Below are 24,143 nucleotides of genomic sequence, written 5' to 3'. Positions count from 1 at the left end.
ACTCGACTTATACTCGAGTCAATGTCTGTATTATGGCAACTTACATTGCCATAATACAGACCAGGACCGCCGGGCTCATTACAAGCCCGGCGGTCCTGTTGAGGGCTGACAGAGAGCTGTAACTTACCTTTCCTGCAGCTCCTGTCAACTCCCTTCTCCTGCGTTCCGGTCAGCTCCACTGCAAGTCTTGCGAGAGCCGCGGGGTCAGAGCGTTGCCACGAGTTACCGTGGCAACGCTCCGCGCAGCACTCAGACCGCCAGACTTACACCGGAGCTGAACGGAGCAGAGGAGAAGGGAGTTGACAGGAGCTGCAGGAAAGGTAAGTAAATGCTTCCTGCCAGCCGCCAGCCAGCCCCCTCCCACTGCACAGCCCATGCCACTGGACCACCAGGTATCAAGCAGGGAGGGGGGGGGGGGGGGGACAACGAAAAAAATATAAATAAAAATTTTAAGAATACAAAATAAATATATATTTTTTTAATAATAATTTTAAAAAATAAAAATGCCCACCCCCCCACCAAGGCTCTGCATCACAAAAACACACACTGCAAATAAATATTCAATTAATATAATTTTTTTTAGGATCTAATTTGATTTAGAAATTTACCAGTAGCTGCTGCATTTCCCACCTTAGTTTTTTTGTGGTATAATTAGGGGTCTCGACTTATATTCGGGTCGACTTATACTCTAGTATATACGGTAGATTTTATTGCTTGACTGTAAGCAACTTAAACATTCAGAACCTTGATATTCTTATAAAAAGATTATATTTTGGGCAAAGTACATTTCTGCTTACTGCACAGAATGCAAGGTCGCCAATTTTCAACAAAATGTTCTGTCATCCTTGTTGCTCTTCATCTTTCTGAACAATGGGTATTGCTGTGGGAGGGGGGAGTTCATTTGAACTAAGCAAATGTCTGGGGGCAGCAGCTAAACAGAAAAGACCAAGGTCTGATTTTGGCATGGTTATTGCTTGTTGATGGAGCAGTTATTGCTTTAAAGGACCACTCTAGTGCCAGGAAAACATACTCGTTTTCCTGGCACTAGAGTGCCCTGAGGGTGCCCCCACCCTCAGGGACCCCCTCCCGCCGGGCTCTGGAAAGGGGAAAGTGTTTAAAACTTACCTTTTTCCAGCAGTGGGCGGGGAGCTCTCCTCCTGCTCTCCTCCTCTTCTCCTCCCCGTCGGCTGAATGCGCACGCGCGGCAAGAGCTGCGCGCACGCATTCAGCCAGTCACATAGGAAAGCATTCATAATGCTTTCCTATGGACGCTTGCGTGCTCTCACTGTGAAAATCACAGTGAGAATCACGCAAGCGCCTCTAGCGGCTGTCAATGAGACAGCCACTAGAGGAAATAGGGGAAGGCTTAACCCATTCACAAACATAGCATTTTCTCTGAAACTGCTATGTTTATGAAAAAATGGGTTAACCCTAGAAGGACCTGGCACCCAGACCACTTAATTAAGCTGAAGTGGTCTGGGTGCCTAGAGTGGTCCTTTAACGCGGTGTATGCACAATGTTAAAAGTAGGTGTGGCTGGACAGGTCAAAACCACTAATTAGAAGAAATATCCACAACATTCAGGTAATATAATGTACATGCCTAATGTCTCGAGGGCTGCACCGTTCCTGTGGAACTCGCTTCCCTCCTCCGTTAGATGCTCACTCAGTCTCCACTCCTTCAAAAAAAATCGTTAAAAACCCACTTCTTCATAAAAGCGTATCAATTAAACTGTTAATAGCTCCCGACTGATTCCTTTTCTGCAACTGTCACTAGTCTAATACTATCCTTACCTTTTTTTTGTGTCACTTTACCCCACTCCCTCTAGCATGTAAGCTCATTGAGCATGGCCCTCAACCCCTCTGTTGCTGTGCATCCATCTTGTCTGGTAACAACTACATGTCTGTTCGACCACCCATTGTAAAGCGCTGCGGAATTTGATGGCGCTATATAAATAATAATAATAATGTACATTTTATAATGTCTGTCCAATTTACAGATCAGATATACTCACCAATCACTGTGCACAATGGTTTGGTTATGACTGGTTAACAATTAACAGGTACTTCCTGGTTTGGACAGAGAAGCTCCAGTATGGAGTGTAAAGTGTATACAAGTATATCTATAAGGCTATAATCCACTAAACGGTTTAGTTAATTAATAATGCACATCCACCGACCATTTATTCTCTACTCTAAGTCCTGCCTCACAGAAAGCACAAGGCAGTAACGTCATTTCTCAGTGCAGTATGCGAGACATTGTTTAATTGCCTCACAGAGCATGTGGCTTGAGGAGGTCACCACCCTATGCTCTCTGTAAATCAGTACATATAAAATAGTCGGGGAAGAGAGGCCCATCCAACAGATGGTAGCTAAAAACCTAATCGTGGTTAAAACTAAATAAAATACAGAAATAAATAAGGCTTCCACAGGTAAATAAGCATTTTGCACAAATATCCCAAGCATGCCATATGGTTAAAATTATAATGGAGGCCAAACATGTTGCATACAAATATTATACATTCACATACAGCAGGTGGACATATCTGAATTGAATTTAATAGGTTCAATCTGGTAAGTTTTACTTTGAACTAAGCAAACTTCTGACAAAACATTAAAGTAAAAAAAGAAACCTCCGGATGTTTATTGGTGTCATGCTTTAACAAAACGGTCAGCAGCACATATGGATTAGACCTGTGTGGCTGTGTTACGGAGTAGATATATATATATATATAAATAATATTATAGAATGCGCACTATAACAACCACAATTAATAATATAAATATTTAATTAGTACAACTGAAACAATCAATGCATAAAGAAACAAAGTAACAAGATAAGGCAAACAGTAATCTGTATAGAAATTTACCCAAATCTCACAAACCTCAACACAAACCTCAACCTCAAACCTCAACACACACTTCAACACACACTTCAAAAAGGTGCAATGCACCAAAGCCACTAAGCCACTAAATCTTATGATAGTGGTTAAGGTATTTGGATGTAGTTACTCTGGTTTCTGTCCAACCATTAGAGAGGTTCACAAAAACAGGGGGGTCCAAATCCATGGCCTTTACAATGCTGCAGACATAATGACTAAGGTTCATTTTCTTGTTATCAGTACAAATATTTGGAGAATGCTGAGATAATCCATCACTTGTGGCCAATCTAACATTGCCAAATTTGGACGTTTGTGTACCAATAAAGTGGAGGAGAGAGGGAAAGGTTTAAAAAAAAATTATATATATATATATATATATATATATATATATATATATATATATATATATATATATATATATATATATATATATATATATATATTATCTATGTGGCAAGACAGGGATTACCTGATTTTTGTCAAACTGATTGAAAAATGTACAAAATCCAAATGGACTGCAAATATTTGCACCACAACCAGCACAAAAACTGTAGCAGCTATAGTGATTGAAGTGTCACAGACAACCAATATGGTGAATTATCATTATCTGCCCAATGATAGACAAGTATCCAATAAAAATATATAAGTCTTAAAGGGACACTATAGGCATTAAAACAACTTTATCTTAATGGAGCAGTTTGGGTGTATATATCATGCCTCTAAAGTCTCACTGCTCAATTCTCTGCCATTTGGGAGTTAAATCATTTTTGTTTCTCTTGAAGCAGCCCTAGCCATACTTCCCATGACTGACTGACATGGCCTGCATGAAACAAATGCTTTCACTTCCAATCAGATATAACATACTTTAAAAGCTTGTATATTCTGTTCTTTAAACTGGACTTTAATCACACACACACACAGGAGTCTCCTGCAGTGTCTAGCAAGCTAGTAACAGTGCTGCAGATAAGAAATTTCAGAATTTGCAATAAAGGAATTGTAAATGACAGAATTGAGCAATGAAACTGCAGGGGCATGATCAATACAACAAAACTGCTTCATTAATTTAAAGCTGTTTTGGTGACTATACTGTCCCTTTAAAATGGTCACTGTACGCATCATTAAAACTTTGCATAACGGGGACAGGACCGACAGCCAACTGAGGCAGACTTGTGCTGCAGGGGCTCCTCCATGGAAACCTGAAACTAAGCATATTACAGGGGTCTTTCACCCCAATTTCAATGGCAAACCTGCCTACTTTACTTTACCTGCACAGCACTAGCATTCCGACTGGGGCCCTCTACAGATGGATTCTCTGCGCACACCACCACATACCTCAAAGGCTTGTATCGGGCAAGCTTGTTTCAGTTCCCCACTGGTGAGCCGACCAGTCGCAGCCACAAGAACGTTGCAGAAAGCGGCGAAATCTGCATAAATGCTCAAAGCCGCTGTAGGAAACGCTGTGTGAGGACCTCGAGCGTCGCTCATTTCCCCATAGGAAAGCATCGAAAGGCATTTTCAATGCTTTCCTATGGAGAGCGCTAATGCGCATGCGCGGCATTGCCGCGCATGCGCATTAGGTCTCCCTGGCCGGGATCAGTCTAGCCCACCAGCCGACGCAATGCAGAGGAGGAGGTGTGAGTGTTCTAAACACTCATTCGGGAGACTAACGGAATCCGTTCGTCCGTATGAGCGGGGAGCAGGTAAAACATACAAATATTCACAAATACATGGGGGGGGGGGGGGAGAGGGGTATTACAGGCAATCACAAATACAATTCACGGACAGGCATTCCAAGATGGTTGCCGCAGCATCCAGGGCCCTCTATGAGGAACTCATGGAACAGACCTTTGCACAGCTGTAGGAGAGATTCTGGGCTAAAATCAACCTCTGATTAGTGAAGTGTGGAGAAGAAATGCTCCTTATGCCCAACTCTTAAGGTAACCCTGACCCAGCCCCTACTCTACATAAACCAACCTTGACCCCAAAAGAAAGGAGGTGGAGAGGGAGGAAATGGCAATCGCCACACCCCTGGAAGAAAGACAGCCAACACTTACCTAGGCCTAAGTCTGCCTGGATAGATAAAAATAAGGGCTGCGCCTGGTGGAAGTAAAATAAATAGTCCAAATAAAATAAATGGATAAAAAAAGAAAGTCTTATCTAAAGGTGTCTGGTGCAGTCGTCTAATACGGCAATATTCGGTCTGGAACAATTTTCCTTGTTTGATTCTTCCTTATGAATCCACTCATATGTAAGAGACAAAGGGTATATAAAGGAAGCCAGATAGTGTAGTAGGTTTAAAAATAGAGGAAAAAAAAAATTTTAAACTCACATTTGAGAGAGCTATAACCTGCTCTGGTATGAAGGGCGTACAGCGGTTTAATCCCCGCTTATGGGATATACAGTAGGTGTCCTTCGTCTGTGGTGTGTTTCCTCCGTCCTTGATATGACAAACACTCGGGTAGAGAGAAACAACCAATAGTGTACACTGGATATAAAATAGTATAAAATAAAGGAATAAAAATGGGTACTCACAAGAGGGGAGCAGATCAACTGCTCCTTATTGGTAGTGCTGGTGGTATTATCCCCACCTAGGATTACTTGGATTCCAGAGTGATGTTAAAATGCCAGGTAAAAAGTAAATAAATGTGTATTAAAAAAAATACAATTAAAAGTAACAAAATATACTTTAATATTAAAAATACACAATATTATAATCATAAACGCGTTTCGCCAATACAGCGTTATCAATATGGGGAAAGGACCTGATACCTGGCAAGAGAAACTATAAATAGCAAACACAATACTTTAAAATTGGCGCCAAAAATTAGGTGACCAATTACAGCAGAGGTTAAAATTAATATAATAAAAACAGAGTGATTCCAGTATAACAAGATAAAATAGTATAATAGCAACATAAATGTGTTAATACATGTAAAAAACGAGCTGTATTTAGAGGGAAATGATAAAATATAACTGTCACGTGACCAGCATAAATAAACAAGGGGATGTTGGGAACTGTAGTAGGACGCCGGCGAGCACTGCGCAGCCGCCGGCGTCTCTATAGGGATGCGGCTAGGAGGGGGCGCGGTCTAAATCACGTCAGCATGTAGGAGACATGCGGCTGACGTGATGGGGAAGAACGACGGCTCGCACAAGGCTGCGGCCGTCGTTATGGGAGGAACATACAGTGTGTGACGCGGCTGGTAGCAGCAGTCGTCACGGTAACCAAAAAAAACAGATGCCGGTCTGTTCGCACAGAACCACGGCCAGCTGGGCTAGTGGAAAATCTTAATATGAATTTTAAAAAAACTGTATAAGAGCACATAATATAATAAAAACAATGGTAGAATACACATCATGTCTGATCCACTAAAACAGTGTGGCCAGGCATGATGGTAAAAAGGGGGGAGCATACATAAAAGCAGAGCATATAGAAGACAACTTAAAGCAACAGCAACAACAATTAAATAAGAATATTTTATACACAGAGGAAATATAAATAATTTTTGGCGCCAATTACAAAGTATTGTGTTTGCTATTTATATTTTCTCTTGCCAGGTATCAGGTCCTTTCCCCATATTGATAACGCCGTATTGGCGAAACGCGTTTATGGTTATAATATTGTGTATTTTTAATATTAAAGTATATTTTGTTACTTTTAATACACATTTATTTACTTTTTACCTGGCATTTTAACATCACTCTGGACTCCAAGTAATCCTAGGTGGGGATAATACCACCAGCACTACCAATAAGGAGCAGTTGATCTGCTCCCCTCTTGTGAGTACCCATTTTTATTCCTTTATTTTATACTACCATTTTATATCCAGTGTACACTATTGGTTGTTTCTCTCTACCCGAGTGTTTGTCATATCAAGGACGGAGGAAACACACCACAGACGAAGGACACCTACTGTATATCCCATAAGCGGGGATTAAACCGCTGCACGCCCTTCATACCAGAGCAGGTTATAGCTCTCTCAAATGTGAGTTTAAAAATTTTTATTTCCTCTATTTTTAAACCTATTACACTATCTGGCTTCCTTTATATACCCTTTGTCTCTTACATATGAGTGGATTCATAAGGAAGAATCAAACAAGGAAAACTGTTCCGGACCGAATATTGCCGTATTAGACGACTGCACCAGACACCTTTAGATAAGACTTTCCTTTTTTTTTATCCATTTATTTTATTTGGACTATTTATTTTACTTCCACCAGGCGCAGCCCTTATTTTTATCTATCTCTACTGTGTTATTTTTAAGGGTCTTTGAGGGATTCCCTTATAGAGTTGCTGCCTACCATGTTATCTAGCGCTCACTCACTGTTCTGTTTTCACCAAGTCTGCCCGGAGCCTACTCCAGAGGCCCAGCTCACACTCACGGGAGACCCTGGGTATACATACTGGTCACAGAAAGCGAGAAGATCTGCCATGGACTATACTAGAGCCTGGGGCTGGTGAAGCACTGCTACAGAAATCCAGAGTTGCCCCTCTACTCCCTCCAACATTGGGAATTGGTTGAATGGGGACTTTCGCTGTAAACTGCTATGTTTACAGCTGCAGGGTTAACCCTACATGGACCTGGCACCCAGACCACCCAGCTTCATTGAGCTGAAGTGGTCTGGGTGCCTATAGTGGTCCTTTAATTTTGGCTGCAAATTTCAATGTAGTTTTAGTCATAGTCTTTTGACTAAAAAGCCATTTTAGTTATCAGAATGGTTTTAGTTGACTTGACTAAAATCTAATGGGTTTAGTTAAAGCCTCTGTCTCTTTTGCCCCTTCCCCACCAAGTGACATCTCCACCATACGGTGATTTTGTGGGAGTCTCTTTAGCTTCAGCTATTTTCTGATATGCAGGAAAAAGTTTCAGAAGCGATAATTCAGCTTCTGCATAGTGACTGGCAGGAAGAGTCGGCCGCTACAGAAGGTTTCCAGCAAGCATAGATTATTATTATTATGTTATTTATCTATCAAAATCCACAGCGCTTTACAATGGGTGGACGAACAGACATGTAGTTGTAACCAGAGAAGTTGGACACACAGGAACAGAGGGGTTGAGGGTCCTGCTGAAGGAGTGGAGACTGGGTGAGCATCTAACAGAGGAGGGAAGCGAGTTCCACAGGAACGGTGCAGCACTCGAGAAATCTTGAAGGCGAGCATCAGAGGTGGGAGTACGGACAGAAGATAGACGTAAGTCTTCAGCAGATCGTAAGGGCCTAGACGGGACATACTTGTGTATTAGTGAGGATAGATAGGTGGAAGCAGCATTATGTAGCGATTTGAAAGAAAGAACCAGAGTTTTAAATTGAGCTCTATATTTTATAGGAAGCCAATGTAGGGACTGACCGAAGGGTGAAGCATGGGGGGTGCGGGCGGACAGGAATATGAGACTCGCTGCAGCATTCATTATGGACTGTAACGGCGCAAGTTGGGAGCACGTAAGACCACTGAGAAGCGGATTACAGTAGTCAAGGCGAGAAAGGACAATGGAATGGACCAACACCTTAGTCGCATCTAGCGTTAAGTAGGGGCGGATGCGCGCAATGTTTTTGAGATGGAAATGACAGGATTTGGCGATAGATTGAACATGAGGCTTGAAGGAGAGGTCGGAGTCAAAGAGAACACCTAGGCAGCAAGCCTGCGTGGTGGAGCTGATGGTAGCACCATTGACTTGGAGGGAGACACTGGAGTAACAACACTTGAGGGAGGAAAGACCAGAATTTCAGTTTTGGTCAAGTTTCGTTTAAGGAAGTGGGCAGCCATCCAGTTAGAAATAGCAGAGAGGGAGTCAGAGACACTAGTCAAGAGGGACGGGGAGAGATCAGGAGAGGACAGGTAGATTTGTGTGTCATCTGCATAGAAATTATATTGGAAGCCAAAGGAGCTAATGAGTTTACCAAGGGAGGCATTATAGATGGAGAACAGTAGGGGACCAAGGACTGAACCTTGGGGGACACCAACAGAGGAGTTGGGGAGAAGAAGCAGAGCCAGAGAACGAAACACTGAAAGAGCACTGGGAGAGGTAGGAGGAACACCAAGATAGAGCAATATCTTGTAGACCGATATTGCGGAGGATGAGAAGAAGCTGTTGATGATCAACAGTGTCAAAAGCTGCAGAAAGGTCAAGGAGAATTAGGATAGAGTAGTGACCACGAGATTTTGCAGCGAGTAGATCATTGGATACTTTGGTCAGTGCCGTTTCCACAGAGTGTTTAGCGCAGAAACCAGACTGAACTGGGTCTAGCAGAGAGTTGGACTCGAGGAAGTCTGTCAATCTTGCATACTCAATTGACTCCTGGACCAAAACAACTCCCACCAGTCCAAAGTACGGGGGGAGTAATAGCAATCCAGGTAGAAAAGTCAAATTATGTGGTGTTGACAGCTGCTTAATTGTCTCAAAGCTGGTCGAATGGGTAAAAAAATAAAAAAAAAAAAAAAAAAAAGAGTTGAATTTAGAAGTTTTGTAAACAAGTCTACCCTGCTTGGCAGTCAGGCCGCCCCTTTGGTTGATAGCATAAAGGACCACTATAGTTTCAGGAAAAAACAAACTTGTTTTCCTGACACTATATAGTCCTTAGGTTTCCCCCCCCCCCCCCCTCTCAGGGCCCCCCTCCCGCTGGGCTGAAGGGGTTAAAACCCACTTACCTTTATCCAGCGCCGGGATCCCTTGGCGCTGATGACCTCCCGAGAGAAGCCAAATGCGCATGCAAAACAATTCTCATTGCTTTCCTATGGACGTTCTGCGTGCTCAATGCGAAAATCGCATTGAGCGTTGGGGAATTGCCTCGATTAACCCTGCAATGTAAACATAGCGGCTTCCCTCAAACTGCTATGTTTACAGCTGCAGGGTTAAAACCTGGGGGACCAGGCACCCAGACCACTTCATTGAGCTGAAGTGGTCTGTGTGACTGTAGTGGTCCTTTAAGAATTGATGGATTCTAATTTGGATCTTTGGGTGCCAATTACTCTCCCTCTACCAAATCAGACTCATTTATCCAATTTTAAATAAAAATATGACAATATGTGCGTGAATATTAACAATTCTATAAACCAACAGCTTTTTGCTAGTGGTTATAAGTGCTTTAAATATTTTATTTTCTTGATAACTTAAATTGAAACAGTTTCTTCGTAATTTCACACCAAGAACATACAATCTCCTGATATTGCTAATCAACAAGGTGCACTGCCCTACAACCTGTAGAATTCCAAATGAAATGTAGCAGTCTGGCAACCCTCCTCCCATGGCTGCATATGAAAAAACTTTACTCAAGTAATTTCATTATACAAAGAGTAAGGAAAAGTTCAAAGGGTTACATAGACAGTAAACAGCTTTATGCAATGGTGTAGCATAATAACCAACATTGATTCAGACTAAAATAAGTTAACTTTTTTTCTGTACATATATATATATATATATATTTGCAATTAAACTGCAGAAATACTTAAAAATGGAATGGCCACTTTTTCTGCAATGTATAAAACCTCTAATAAGATTTTTTTTTTCCTTCTTGAGATAGTTTTTTTTTTTAAACAGTTAGCAACTGGCATGATAATCCAGTTCAAATAAGGCAAATGATGAGAAGAAATAATAAGATTGTTTCATTTCTCCTCTTTACTCTATGCATGCTCTATGCGGTGTGCCAGGTACAAAGGTCTGAGCTTCTAACAATTACCGACAGGGAGCTAAGATGGAGTCCGACAGCTGCAGGATTAAGAGTGGTGCATTTCTACATTTAATTTTATTTTTCATATCTCACAAAATATTTGCTAAATAGAGGGATAAGTTAACCTATTAAAAATTCAGGGAAGTGCCCTGTAACACTGAATTAAAGGAACACTATGGTCACTAAAACAACTTTTAATGAAGCAGTTTTTGTGTATAGATCATGCCTCTGAAGTTTCACCACTCAATTCTCTGCCATTTACGAATCAAATCACTTTGTTTCTGTTAATTAGCCATAGCCACACCTCCCCTGGCTCTGACTGACACAGCCTGCATGAAAACAAATCTGGTTTCACTTTCAATCAGATGTAACTTACCTTAAAAGATTTTATCTCCTGCTCTGTATATTAAACTTTAATTACATGGTATAGCAAGCTATTAGAGCAGGAGATAAGAAAATTTAGAGCAAACAGAATTTGCAATAAAGGAAGGATAAACATTAGCTGACTTTTTACAGGAAGTGTTTAGGAAGGCTGTGTACGTCACATGCAGGAAGGTGCGACTAGGGTGCATAAACAAAGTGATTTAACTCCTAGATGGCAGAGAATTGAGCAGTGAGGCTGCAAGGGCATGATCTATGTACCAAAACTGCTTCATTAAGCTAAAGTTGGTTTGGTGACTATAGTGTCACTTTAACTCTTAACACTGAATGCCACTATTACATTAAGACCAAATGTTCTAGCAGAATAATAAAGAGTTTGAGAAACCTTGTATAAAATGATGCTTGGCGCAGTTGTTTTGAAAAGTGTCCATTAACCTGCAACAGGCCTTCTAGATACGGTCATAGTCAGATAGATCTTTGTATTACCATAGAAATCATAGACCTAAAAAAATGTATGACTGAAAATGCACAACCACAAGTGTTTTCGTTATCCAAATGAAATCCGTGTGCAATGATCCCATCTAGTGGTTGCATAGACTAACTGCAGCTATGTATGTGTGGCTGAGGGCAGTAACAGATAGGCTTTCTCCCTGCAATTCAAAGTTGTACATAATGGAAACAGAATGGAGCAGTGGGTGGGTTATTTTGCCACTCTACTAAATAAAAATCTAAGTGCAAATACAAAGAAAGCCAAAATGTACTTACATAGGTGGCTGGATTTTAGTGAACTCAATGGTTTCTTCTTTCTTCTTGCGGAAGAAAAAAAAGTAAGTGACAAGCCCAACAATGAGGGAGAAGAGGAACATATCAGCCAAGCTAAACAAGGCTTCTTCAGGAGCACCACTCTCCTTTTCTGCATGGCACATGCTTTGATCTGTACAGGAATCCGCCATTTTTAAAGTTCACACTAAAAAACAAAAACAAATATATATATATATGAATAAATAAATGTAAAACACAAACGGTCATTTACACTAACGCAGAGCAAGTTTGCCATGGAATAATTAGATTGGTAGAATAGAATTGTGTGTGTCATACAGTATCCATATTATCATCAACATCACAGAAATTGGTATAGTTCCATGAACTTTTTATACAGTCGAACAAAAGCAGAACAGCAACAATGTGAATTTCCCCTCTCTGGCTTTAATGTCTCCATGGCTGTAATGTCTGTAGTTTACAAAAGACCGTTTCTCTGCTGCTCACACAATACAGACGCATGCTAGAGGGATTGCTTTCCCAAGAATAGGTAGACTATGGTTTTACTGGTGTCATTAAAGGCATATGGAGAAAGTAGAGCTTTGTGCATTTGTCTTGGGTAAAGAGAGCTTCAAAAGGAACACTTTAGGGCCATGTTTCAAGTAATTATAAGGATAATGGAAAAACAAGTTAGCGAAATTAGCAAATCAATAATATTTCCCTATTTTGATAAGAAAAAAAAATCCATAACCCTTTTTTAGTATTACATTAAAATTTCTTGCCAATGCCCTACAATAAGAAGCAGCACTCATACATCTACAAAATCAAGAGAATCAAGAACCACTTCATTCTAATCTGAGGTTTTTGTTTTTTTTCTTATTCCATAGATCCCTGTGCAGTTATAGTTATGGCATAAGTAGTTATTTGCTAGATCACACAACCACAGATTAACAGAACTACTCAATGATAGCCATGTCATAGCTGCCGTTATCCTATTTACAGGTATACGTGTAGTGTATCACTGTACTCAAGAATAGTAGCAGAATTCAAATATGGTAGGCTTTACACAGTGTTTGTGAATCATTAAATGAAAAGTGCCTGGGGAACATTCTTTTTTGTAGCAGTTTTGGATTTTGTGACTATAAAAATTGTGATCTCAGCATGCTACATTTTGCAAAGGTTTAGCTTTAAAACAGTTCGTTACTCACTTTTTGCAATATTTTGTTTTACATAATCAAAATATTAACTGGAATCTTAGACATACTGGGCATTTTAACAAGTAGCACTAGTTAGTGAATCTATTTTGGGTTATATTTCTTTAGTGGTGTTTGCACCAACTCTCAATTTTTTTATATTTGTATTCATGTTCAAGGTTGTATTATGAATACATATATAGGATATAACAAAAAACACAATATGCATGAGTGCACTTACACAGAAAGGGGTATAACTGTGGTAGGATGAATGCATGGCAAAAATGCCCCAAAAAACACCTTTAAGGGGCAATGCTCTATTGGGATGTGACTTATTTTTGATAAAGAGGCTTTCTATGCAATCTCACTACAAGAAGTCAGTGTGATATTTATCACTGGGCTCGACAAATTCCCAGAGCCAGGTCCCCATGGCTTCTAGGAATTTTGTCCTGGCACTTTGGTATTTGTCATCCCTCCAAGGTGGACAAGAAGAGCAGGAAAAGGATCCACTTTAGCCCTCTCAAAAGGTAGGGAGGTTGGGTGTACCTAAAATGTAATTAAAACAATTTGTGAGTGTGAAAGAATGTGTGTATGTTTAGGTGACCGCCCTCCTCTGATCGCATGAGAATGGTGTTTTTATGGAGATGGATCGAGCTTGATGATCTCAGCTAATCCAATGCTTTCACATAATAAAGCACTTGGAAGCTATTGTGCATATGAAGCAAACCGCTGTGCCAATCAGGACCTCCTCACAGAGATGCATTAAATTAATGCAACTGTATGGGGAACGTTCAGGGCTTCCATGCACAACGTGGAGATGCTGAATGCATGTGTTGCATGCTGTGCAGCACTGAGAAAGGAATTCCCTCTAAGTGACTGCCACTAGAAGTGCTACTAGGCAACAATGTAAACAGCCTTTTCGTAAATAAAAAAAAAAGGCAGTGTTTACATTTAAAAGCCAGCTGGGACATGTATGTTATTGTATTTTTGTCATTGAAAATAAATCTTTCAAAAAATTTTTTTATTAAATTAATAAATAAAAAATAGCTCAACTTTTTATGCTGGCTTTTAGCCACCAAGGAGTTTTGTCATGGCGCCTAGGTTTTTCTCCGCGCAAGGGAGCATGGGGGCAGGCGGCTGGGGAAGCAGTAATCTTCCTGCTCTGCTCTTGCGTGCCCTGCTGTGATGCAGGGAGCTGGGATGCAACATCACTCCAGGATCACTAGACAGCGCACGAGGGAAAAGAGAAGGAAGATCTTAAAGAGGACAGCAGCCACACTGGACCCCAGGGAAAGGATCCACTCCAGCTTTCTCAAATATAGGGAGGCTTAAATTAAGTGGACATAAATTAGCAGGAGGTGTACTTTTAATTAAAAATATATATATATATATAATAAAGGAGTCTGTGCTTCGGTGACCAACCAGCATTGGACTAGGAAGCATCTAGTGGCCGTCTGAGTGACTGTCACTATAGGTGTTACAATGCAGCAATATAAACACTGCCTTTACTCTGAAACACCAGCCTAACTTATTTTAGCTGGCAACTAGATTCCAAGCACTGTTCTATGAGGACATGGGCGCCATCCAGTTTTCGGTCAAGCTGCCTTGGCACACAACTGGGGCTCTCCACTGCCTGTTCTCATGGAAGCTGCACAGATAACGTGGAGTGCACACATTTAGAACTTTGCCCCAGTATTTGTCTTGATAAAATATGGCTCACAGCCTGTGTAGTAAGCAAATTGTGACATGTGTCCTTCAAGGCCATGTATTATGATGACAGAATCACGCACACTATGTCCAAGTTCAAGGCAAGCCCATCACTTTTCAAACAGAATGTAATATAGAGTCAAAGGACTAAGGTTACAGTGCATAGCTGCAGAATAAATGTATAAAACAAACATGGCAATTCCATTGCAATCTTCCTATACCATCTTTTCTATTCAATAGAACAGCACTGCAGGAACCCATTTTTGCATTACTATTAATTGTTTTCTAGAAGGTAAATTTAAATAAATAATAATTACGGTCCACACTACGTGTTGACAACATTTACTTTAGAGAAATCACATGCCTATTAGTAAAAGCACTGTACATGCTGGGATCTCAGTGATCCCAACATGTACTGGCTGCCTAACAGTGACAGGAGTGGTTGCTCAGCATGTTCAGTGAACACCAGATTTGGGTAGAAATTGTGCTGCTTTTCCAAAATGTTAAATACACAGAATATTGGCACCAATAATCTGTTTCTGCATTGGCCTTGGAAAAATTATATTGGTCGATCCCTAGAAATAACTATTTTTTAACACTGCATTTTCTTAGAGGGATAACAATGAAGAACACAAATCTTTACAGTAGAAAAAAGCATCAAAGTTTCTGCTGGATTTGCTTCTTTTCAAATACCCCAAGATCAAACCAGGAACTTGTTTGGGGAAGTCCAGCCAAGCATCTTCCTATTATTCAATTAACCTAGCAATTTCCCACCTAGCGGAACAGAGTCATGCTCATAAATTTCACTATTTACAGCAGTCTGGAAATTCAAAAATATAAAAATTATAAAATCTGCAAGCATAAACAGATAATTCTGTTATTTTCTTGAAATGCCAATATACTACAGTGCTGTAATTGATATATAGATGGAATTTTGTCTGAAGTAGCTAGGTAAACCGAACTATAAAATTCCCAATCACCTCCTCACAAAAGGGTGTCTGGAAATTAAGCTGGGATAAGCTAGTCAGGGTTTTGTGTTAAATTTTAGTCATGGCTTCATATAACATGGTGGATGAGCGGATTGCAATGGCATGAAGGAAGCATACAGCAAGGAACTGTGCATTGGCTAGATCTGAACCGAATTAGAAGACACGTGCACTATACTCCTGTACAAGGACTTCTCCACTACAGATTGAACTTTTTAACACACCGGTACTTAGCATACAGGTGTCAATGTGTGCTCCCCTCCAATTATCAGCAGAGATGTCTGATGGAAAACTACAACATATCACGTGATGTAAATTCAATGTCTAGGACATCTCGGGTGTCACATGTATGAGAAGACATAAAAATCCCTTCAGTCTTGCATAAACCTCAATTGTGCATCAGTGACATTAGTAAGAGACGCTAGTGGTGCTTTAGGAGTACCTACATTTCTACTTCAAGGCAACAGCAGACTACAGATTTTTTTTTACACTCATTTCTCTATGGTTATCTGAAACATCTGAGCAACTACAAGCAACTACAAGCAAGCAAAACGTTTAATAATATATTACCCAACATGGCTGCTCGGCCAAATAAAAAATTCATAAAAATATACACCATAAAACATTTAATTTTTTTTTTTTCTTAAAAAGAATAGAGCACAACAGAATAGGAATAAATGGCAATACCAGGGAAAAGTGCTTAAAGAGTAAACATCAGGAATATCGTAACTTCAAGAAAATTACAAGAACTTGAAGTTTCATGCAATTACACATTTCCTTTGAAAAAACAGAAATGTGGAAGGAAACCTTGTGACCATACTAACCAAAACTCCAGACCACGTATACCCATTACATCCTCTTATCGTAGCAATTCACAATGACAAACCATAATTCCAGTGAAAATATGCAAGCGTTACTCAGCAAATATATTAAAAAAAAAAAAAAGCCAGGAGTCACAAGCACATGCCATATTCTATTAAATCTAGGCCTCCTTACAAAAGTGAAGAGAAGAGATTTTAGCTAAAGAATCATTACACTGAAATTTTGACTAGAATCAGGTGTTTGAATCTTGTCGATATAGTCATTGGAATCGTAATATTAAACACACTACCTATCTGAAACTAGTCGTTCAGAATACATTGACATTTGCAGTGTGTGACAAACTCCCCTTTTTCTGTGAGTTTGCCACGAGGTTTTGGAGGGGCCTGTTTGCCAGCCTCCTACCCTGTGGCTATGGCCCCTGGGATGTATTGTGTTCAGGGACACTGTTTGTGCCCTCTTCGGCATTTGGAGTTAGCACTTCGAACAGTCGAAGTGGCCGCCATTCGAACAAGTGGCGGCGGCCATCTTGTTTGTTCGAACGTGTTCATCTGTGTTTTGTCGTCGAGTTCATGGAACTCAAATCGTACACGTGACGACAGGACCACCACTGAACAGTTACCTTCCAGGGAACTTCGGCTATTCGAACGGCATCCAGGTTAGACAGGTTCATACTTGGATTACAAAAATTACAATTTCACATTACAAAGGACACTGTAATGGTGTCAGGGATAGCCCAGGCTTTCTGTAAACCCATTCCAAATTCAGGGCACGATACAATGAGCAGTGATGGTTAAGGTTCCACAAATTAGGCATGAGAGTATGCAGGCAGTCTTGGGGAAATGGGTACTTGTGCTAGAATTAGCAGCTATGAAAGATTGTTTCCACAACACTGCCACAATACCAAACATCACATACAAATAAGCATTACCAACACTTTTTCAGATTTCCCTCTCACTTTTCTCTAAGGTCCTGTAAACTTGCTGTTTTTGCCAGTGCGTGGATAAGAATTTCAATAAACCTTTGTAAAGTCACGTGAAGCTGTAACATTTTTTAGAGTGAACCGGCACAATGAACTGGTTCACTAATGAAAATCTCTTACCACAGATATTTTATTCACACTGAGTAAAATTAAAATTGAATGCTTTAGAAATCACTATGGTACAGCGAAGTGCACCTGTGATAGAAATGGCGGTGCACTGGTAAACCGTATAATTCAATCTACAATGGTAAATTGTTAGTAAAAGGGAACAATATAGGAAACTGGAAAGATGGTCCAGAAACAGTAGGATTGCAGGATAAAATAGTTTGTAATGAACAGTTTTCCGCATATGCACAGTAGCTTCCAAGTGCTTTCCTATGTGAAAGCATTGGATTGGCTGAGATCATCAAGCTCGATCTATCTCCATAAAAACACCATTCCAATTCCAATCAGAGTAGGACAGAGCTATAGTGGATCCATTCCCTTGGGTACAGTGTGCCTGCTGTCACCTTCCTGCTCTTCTTGTCCACCTTGGAGGGATGACAAATACCAAAGTGCCAGGACAACATTTCTAGAAGCCATGTGGACCTGGCTCCGGGGATTTGTCGAGCCCAGTCATAAACATCACAGTGACTTCTTGTAATGATATTGTAGTACTAGTGTGTAGTAAAAAAAATGGTGACCCATCAGAGACCACTAAAGAAGAGGGATAATATATATCATAGCCAATATAATATCAGTGAGTAGTGGTGAACACCATTTATGTAGGAAAATCCCAAGGCAGGAGTCACAGCACAATGTAAACAACAGAATCATGAGAAATGCAGCTACGAAGTATCTTCTTAGCAGTACCATCTTGAATGTGACATTTAGAGCAGATCACCCTGAGATTAGATAATTACCTTTAGTCTGCCCATAGTGCCAGTTGGGTTTGCAACGATTGATACCTTGTTGACCATAGGTATAAAAGGTGGATCTAACAGCAGAACAGAATACTAACCCTACTGCTAGCTCTACCTATAATCGTTCCCAAGTGTAAAACCTCCCAATGATGAATGTGCTTATCTAAAGCACAGCTACAAAGCCATGAACATATTGGATAATGCCGGAGTACCCTTAAAAAGATAGTAAGGCTTAAACCTGCAGGAACACCAGGGCTACGGTGCTCTACAATTAATGACAGTGGGAAGCAATATACCGTAGTTACTCAAACAAAATAGTTGTTAGAGCTGTGCAAAATGTTAGGCCGGACTTATGATTGAGGGTACAGTGACTTTTGTTCCCCACGATGCTCTCTTTTTACGGTTGCAGTTTCAGTGTGGGTATTTTTTAAGTTATTTTGCAGTTGCTAGTAAATTGCTCAGCTATTCTACAAACATACAGAGCAGTGTGTATTCAAAATGAACACTGCTCAAACTTGTACAATGGTGCTACATAAATTAAATAAGAATTTAATCTATAAATGTGCTTTTGTTTTGATGAATACAGTAACTTGCCTAAAGCACTGCATCACTTACAAGCTTTGAATAGCCCTTTTAAGGGATACTATAGTGACAGGAATACAAAGTTGTATTCCTATAGTGTCCCTTTAAGTATTTTATCTTAAGGTAAACCAGGGTAAATTTTGGTCTTATACGCCAAGTCCTAAAAACAGCATATAACAAACTAAAGAAAATGGTTTCTAGAGAACAGAGAAGGTTGTCCTAATACCAATAAATATTTTAATTTTTGTAATCTTAATACAGATTTTAGTTTGAAAAGTGGATAAAAATAAAGAAAGGTTATCAGCAAAACTGAACAGAAAACACACATTTAAAGGGATTCTCCAGTGCCATGAAATCAAACCTTTTTCCCTGGCACTAGAGAATCCTGGAGTCCCCCCTTCCTCCCGCACCCCATCCCATGTCACTGAATGGGTTAAAACCCCTTCAGCTACTTACCTGAAACCAGCGCCAATGTCCCTCAGCGCTGGGTCAGGCTCCGCCCATGTCAGCCAGCAGGGGGAGACCTAATGTGCATGCGCGGCAATGGCCACTTGCGCTTTAGAGCTCCCCATAGGGAAGCATTATTCAATGCTTTCCTATGAGGAAAAGCTGGCACTGGAGGTCCGTGAGGACGTCCAGCATCAGATAATGGACTAATAGTCTGTTATGTATCCGGAAGCACCTCCAGTGGCTGTTTGTTAGACAGCCACAGAGGGCAGACTTAGAGCTGCAATGTAAACATTGCAGTTTTTCTGGAACTGCAATGTTTTACATTGCATCATTAAGTGCAAGAGGGACACAGCATCCAGACCACTTGAATAAGCTGAAGTGATCTGGGTGCTTACAGTGTCCCTTTAAGCAATAACTATAAACCTGCCAAGTAAAACAATCTCACCCAATTGAGCAGTCCTTTCACATGATTCAAGGAACACTGTAGCATAAGGCATACAAAACTGTATTCCTAACACTATAGTATGCCCCTGTCCCTAGTTTTGTCAGTCGTTATTTTGGGAGCTCCTGCAGACAAACAAGGGGGTGCTGCCCCGGCTCCCATGGAGCCATTGTTCATCTCAGTCTATTGTACCTCACATCCAATTACCGCTCTTCTGGCTGGTCGGAAAGTGGGGCAAATGAAGGTATAAATTTGCCGGATAGGTGCAGCTGGGATGGAGTTCAACAGAATTGTGACTAGGTCACTCTACAGTTCTCGCGGCTCTCTGGGTGTAATGGCCAGCCATGGAGAGAGGTCCTTTCTGTCGTTTGGCATGGAGAGGGGAGGAGGGAGAGCCAGAAGTAGTTAGTTAAATAGTATTTTAATGAAAAGGTGGGGATAGAGCCAGGTTTCACCACACAAAACATGTTGCTACTTTAGTTTTAAAGCATAAAGCACTCATCTTATAGTCACATAAATGGACAAACATACAAATTCACTGCATATCCAGGAGGCCATGTGAAGGGGAAGCCACCGTGTGTTAACACTACACTTTAACTCTGCTAAAAATATGAATCAGCACTATGCCTTGCCTGGTTCTAATGTTTGGCCAAGGACAGTCATTGGGTCATGCCGAATCCAGTTTTGTTTTTGTTTTTTACCCCCCTCCTGCCTCCACTGCATCCAATTGACCTATTAGTCACCCCCAAATGCCCCTAAGCCCCCCATATTACATCTTTTTTTAAATCTTTATTTTCTGCCCCGATCTATATTCAGGGCGCCGCCATCTTTGTGTGGGTAGGTGAAGTCCCTGTGGGACACGTCATCTGCCCACACCAGATAGCACTGAGATTCCCGCACATGCCCAGTGAAACACTTGGACATGCGAACGGGAATTTCATCTATTCATTCATTCGACAGACGAATGAATGAATAGAAAAATCTGACGAACAAACAAACACTGAATATCAGTGTTCGTTCAGTTTGTTACAAGGAGGGAAGCTACCAGCGTGCAGCTCCCTCCTTGTAATTTGTAAAGATAGAAGCGGCAGGGAGCAGTGCTCCCTGCCACTTCCTAAGCCCCCCAGGTCCCCCTCTCACTCTATGGCCCCCATAATAGCATAAGGGAGAGTAAAATCTCCCCAATGCCCCTACTCGCTATACCGCGAGTAGGGGCATGTCCACTAAACAGTGAGCCTGTGGCTACTCACTGTAAAAAAACAAAAAACAAAAAAACAACCTACTATCCGGCCCCCACCCCTGCGCGGCGGGTGGGGGCCCTAAATAACAATATGGGGGGCGGACCTGTTGTCCTCCCCCCCGGCCCCCACCCCTGAGCGGCGGGTGGGGGCCATAAATTACAATGGGGGAACGGGGACGGGGACCTAATGTTGTCCCCCCCAGCCCCCACCCCTGGGCGGCGGCCATAATAATAATAATGAGGGGGGGCCTACTGTCCTCCCCCCCCCCGGCCCCCACCCCTGGGCGGCGGGTGGGGGCCATAATGATAATGAGGGGGAAGACACCCCTTTTTTCTTCCACCCCCCCCCCCCGGCGGGTGGGGGCCTTTAAGTAAAATAACCCCCCCCCCCTCCATCAAAGGCGACTAGGGGTCCCCAAGCCCCTAGTCACCCACCCCCCCACCCAAATAAAAAAAAGCCCCTACCTACCCCCCTCACCCTAAAAAATAGTGAGGGGGGAATAAAATAGCTAACCTGTAAACAAAAATTAAACTTACCATTCAACCTCTTTTCTTTTCTAAAATCTTAATTTTTCAGCCCCCAAAAATACAAAATAAAAATCAATTATACCCGTCGAACTTAAAATAAAATAAAAAACCCGAGCGCAAAAAAAAAAATTAATCCATCTTCACCCATGGAGGGCTCCGCGCAGACTGAGCTCCGCAGGGCGGGGGAAGGCTTATAAAGCCTTGCCCCACCCTGCAATTAGGCTAAGAACACTCTGATTGGTGGGGTTAAGCCAGAGTGCTCTGTGTCATTTTACACAGCGTGGGAAAGTTCTTTGGAATTTTCCCACGCTTTGTAAAATGACAAAGAGCACTCTGATTGGCTTAAACCCACCAATCATAGTGTTCTTAGCCTAATTGCATGGCGGGGCAAGGCTTTATAAGCCTTCCCCCGCCCTGCGCGGAGCCCTCCATGGGTGAAGATGGATTATTTTTTTTGCGCTCGGGTTTTTTCTTTTGCCTTTTTTGGGGCTGAAAAATTAAGATTTGAGAAAAAGAAGACGTCGAATGGCAAGTTTAATTTTTGTTTACAGGTTAGCTATTTTATTTCCCCCTCACTATTTTATTTTAGGGTGAGGGGGGTAGGTAGGGGCTTTTTTATTTGGGTGGGTGACTAGGGGCTTGGGGACCCCTAGTCACCTTTGATGGAGGGGGGTTTATTTTACTTAGGGCCGCCACCCACCGCCCAGGGGTGGGGGAGAATAGTACGTCCCCCCCCCCTCATTATCTTTATGGCCCCCACCCGCCGCCCAGGGGTGGGCCGAGAGAGGGGGAGGACAGTAGGACCCCCCTCATTATTTTTATGGCCCCCACCTGATGCTCAGGGATGGGGGCAGGGGGGGGGGAGGACAGTAGGTCCCCCCCCCCCCCTCATTATCATTATGGCCTACACCCGCCGCCCAGGGTTGGGGCCGGAGAGGGGGAGGACACTCGCTGTTGAGGCTGCTCACTGTTTAATAGACATGCCCCTACTCGCGGTATAGCGAGTAGGGGCAGATTATTTACTAATACTAAATCTTTACTTAGTATTAGTAAACGTGGCTGAAAGACCAATTTAGGTTTTTCAGCCTTTTAGTAGATAGCTCCCTGATACCATGGGAATTAGGGAATTATCTACTAAGCGGCTGCAAGATGCAGCCGCGGCAATGAATAGGATCGGAGTTTCATTCATTCGAATGAAATTCCGATACGAACAAAGTGCCGAATTGCGTTCTAAAACAAATGAACATACTGTTCTCATTCAGTTAGAACGCAATTCGTCAGTTTCGTCTAAAATGACAGGAAGCATCGTGGGAACAGGGAGGCTATGGATTATGGGAAAATTGCTCTGACCAGCAGAAATGAAGCACACTTTGCTCCTCCGCTGGTCAGAGCTGGTCAAGCGGAGGAATCCTCCATAAGGCAAAGAGTCTCTACTTTGTCTTATGATTTTAAAGAAAACTAAAGAAGACAGGAAGAAAAGAAGAACAGATCCTGAGAGAGGGGGAGAAGAGGAAGAGATTGAGGAAAGGTAAGTTCGGCATGACAGTGCCGCTTTAACCACATAACATTTTATCAAGACCTGTCTGGCAAGTACTCTCTCGCTCATAATCAAAAAACCTTTTTACCTATAGGTCACACATGTTAAAGAAAACTATAGACACCAGAGCGTATAGGGACAAATTATTAAGGGGCATTAGAAATACAGATATAATGTTTACAATCACTACAGTTTCCTTTAATGTAGTTTTCTGGTGTCTGTAGCATGTCTCTGCAGGCTTTTTAATGCCTTTTCAGAGAGTGTGGCAGGGCCAGCATCAACAAGACTGGCACGGGGGAAATTTTTTTTTTTACCATAAAGAGGACGGCCAAGTATTTAAAATATTTTACCACTATAGTGTCAACTACATATTTGTGTTCCTTTAAAATCACATTTCCTGCAACATAAATTCTGGAAAAAAAATAAAATGAATTTCTGCATAGATTTTACATTTTTAATATCAAAGTGTTCCATTAATATTGTGATGGAATACACACTTAATACATTAGAAACATCAGAAAGCATTTCTAATCAGACACATCCAATGCTTTAATAAGAAAAAAAGGGATCGATCTGGCCGATATGCAGAATTTTCTGCAATAATCTATGCCTATGAAGATACCGATATTGCAGACAAGGACTGCCGGGCCCATGGCAACCAAGACTGTTTGTCATGGGCCCGGCGGTCTTGGAGGGACCACAGGAAGCTCTTAGTTACCTTCCCAGCATCTCCCTTCAGCTCCCCTGACTAAATCTCGCGAGTCCCGCGGCCGTCAGAGTGTTGCCACGGGTTACCATGGCAACGCTCCACACAGCATGCAGGCCGCGAGAGTTAGACAGGGGAGCTGAAGGGAAGGTAAGCAAGAGTTACAAAAATAAATATTATCCCCCCTCCCCCATTTTACACACATTACATACCTACACAAACACACTGCATTCACTTTATACACACACACACATTCTTGAAAACATAACTTCTGACTAGCAGGTGTATTTTGTGCATTTACCTTAATAATAAACAAATAAAAAAAATAAACATGTTCAGGTAACAGTAGATTTGTGTAGAAATAGTTTATTTTTTCAAAACGGT

At 41.5% G+C, this 24,143-nt stretch overlaps 1 protein-coding gene across 1 annotated transcript in view; it reads right to left on the bottom strand.

Annotated features, from left to right (window-relative positions):
• The window catches only part of LOC134612363 (NADPH--cytochrome P450 reductase), a 68,761-nt gene that overhangs the window by 34,980 nt on the left and 9,638 nt on the right, over window positions 1–24,143 (bottom strand). Inside the window, exon 2 of the mRNA XM_063456701.1 lies at window positions 11,692–11,893. Coding sequence (XP_063312771.1) covers window positions 11,692–11,879 — 188 coding nt within the window. The 5' untranslated portion in view covers window positions 11,880–11,893. The remainder of the gene's footprint in view (window positions 1–11,691; window positions 11,894–24,143) is intronic.

Source organism: Pelobates fuscus, chromosome 1, assembly GCF_036172605.1.
Source record: "Pelobates fuscus isolate aPelFus1 chromosome 1, aPelFus1.pri, whole genome shotgun sequence".
NCBI classification, from domain to species: Eukaryota; Metazoa; Chordata; class Amphibia; order Anura; family Pelobatidae; genus Pelobates; species Pelobates fuscus.
The sequence above is the reverse complement of the archived record's forward strand: the minus strand, read 5'-3'. Positions and strand labels throughout refer to the sequence as shown.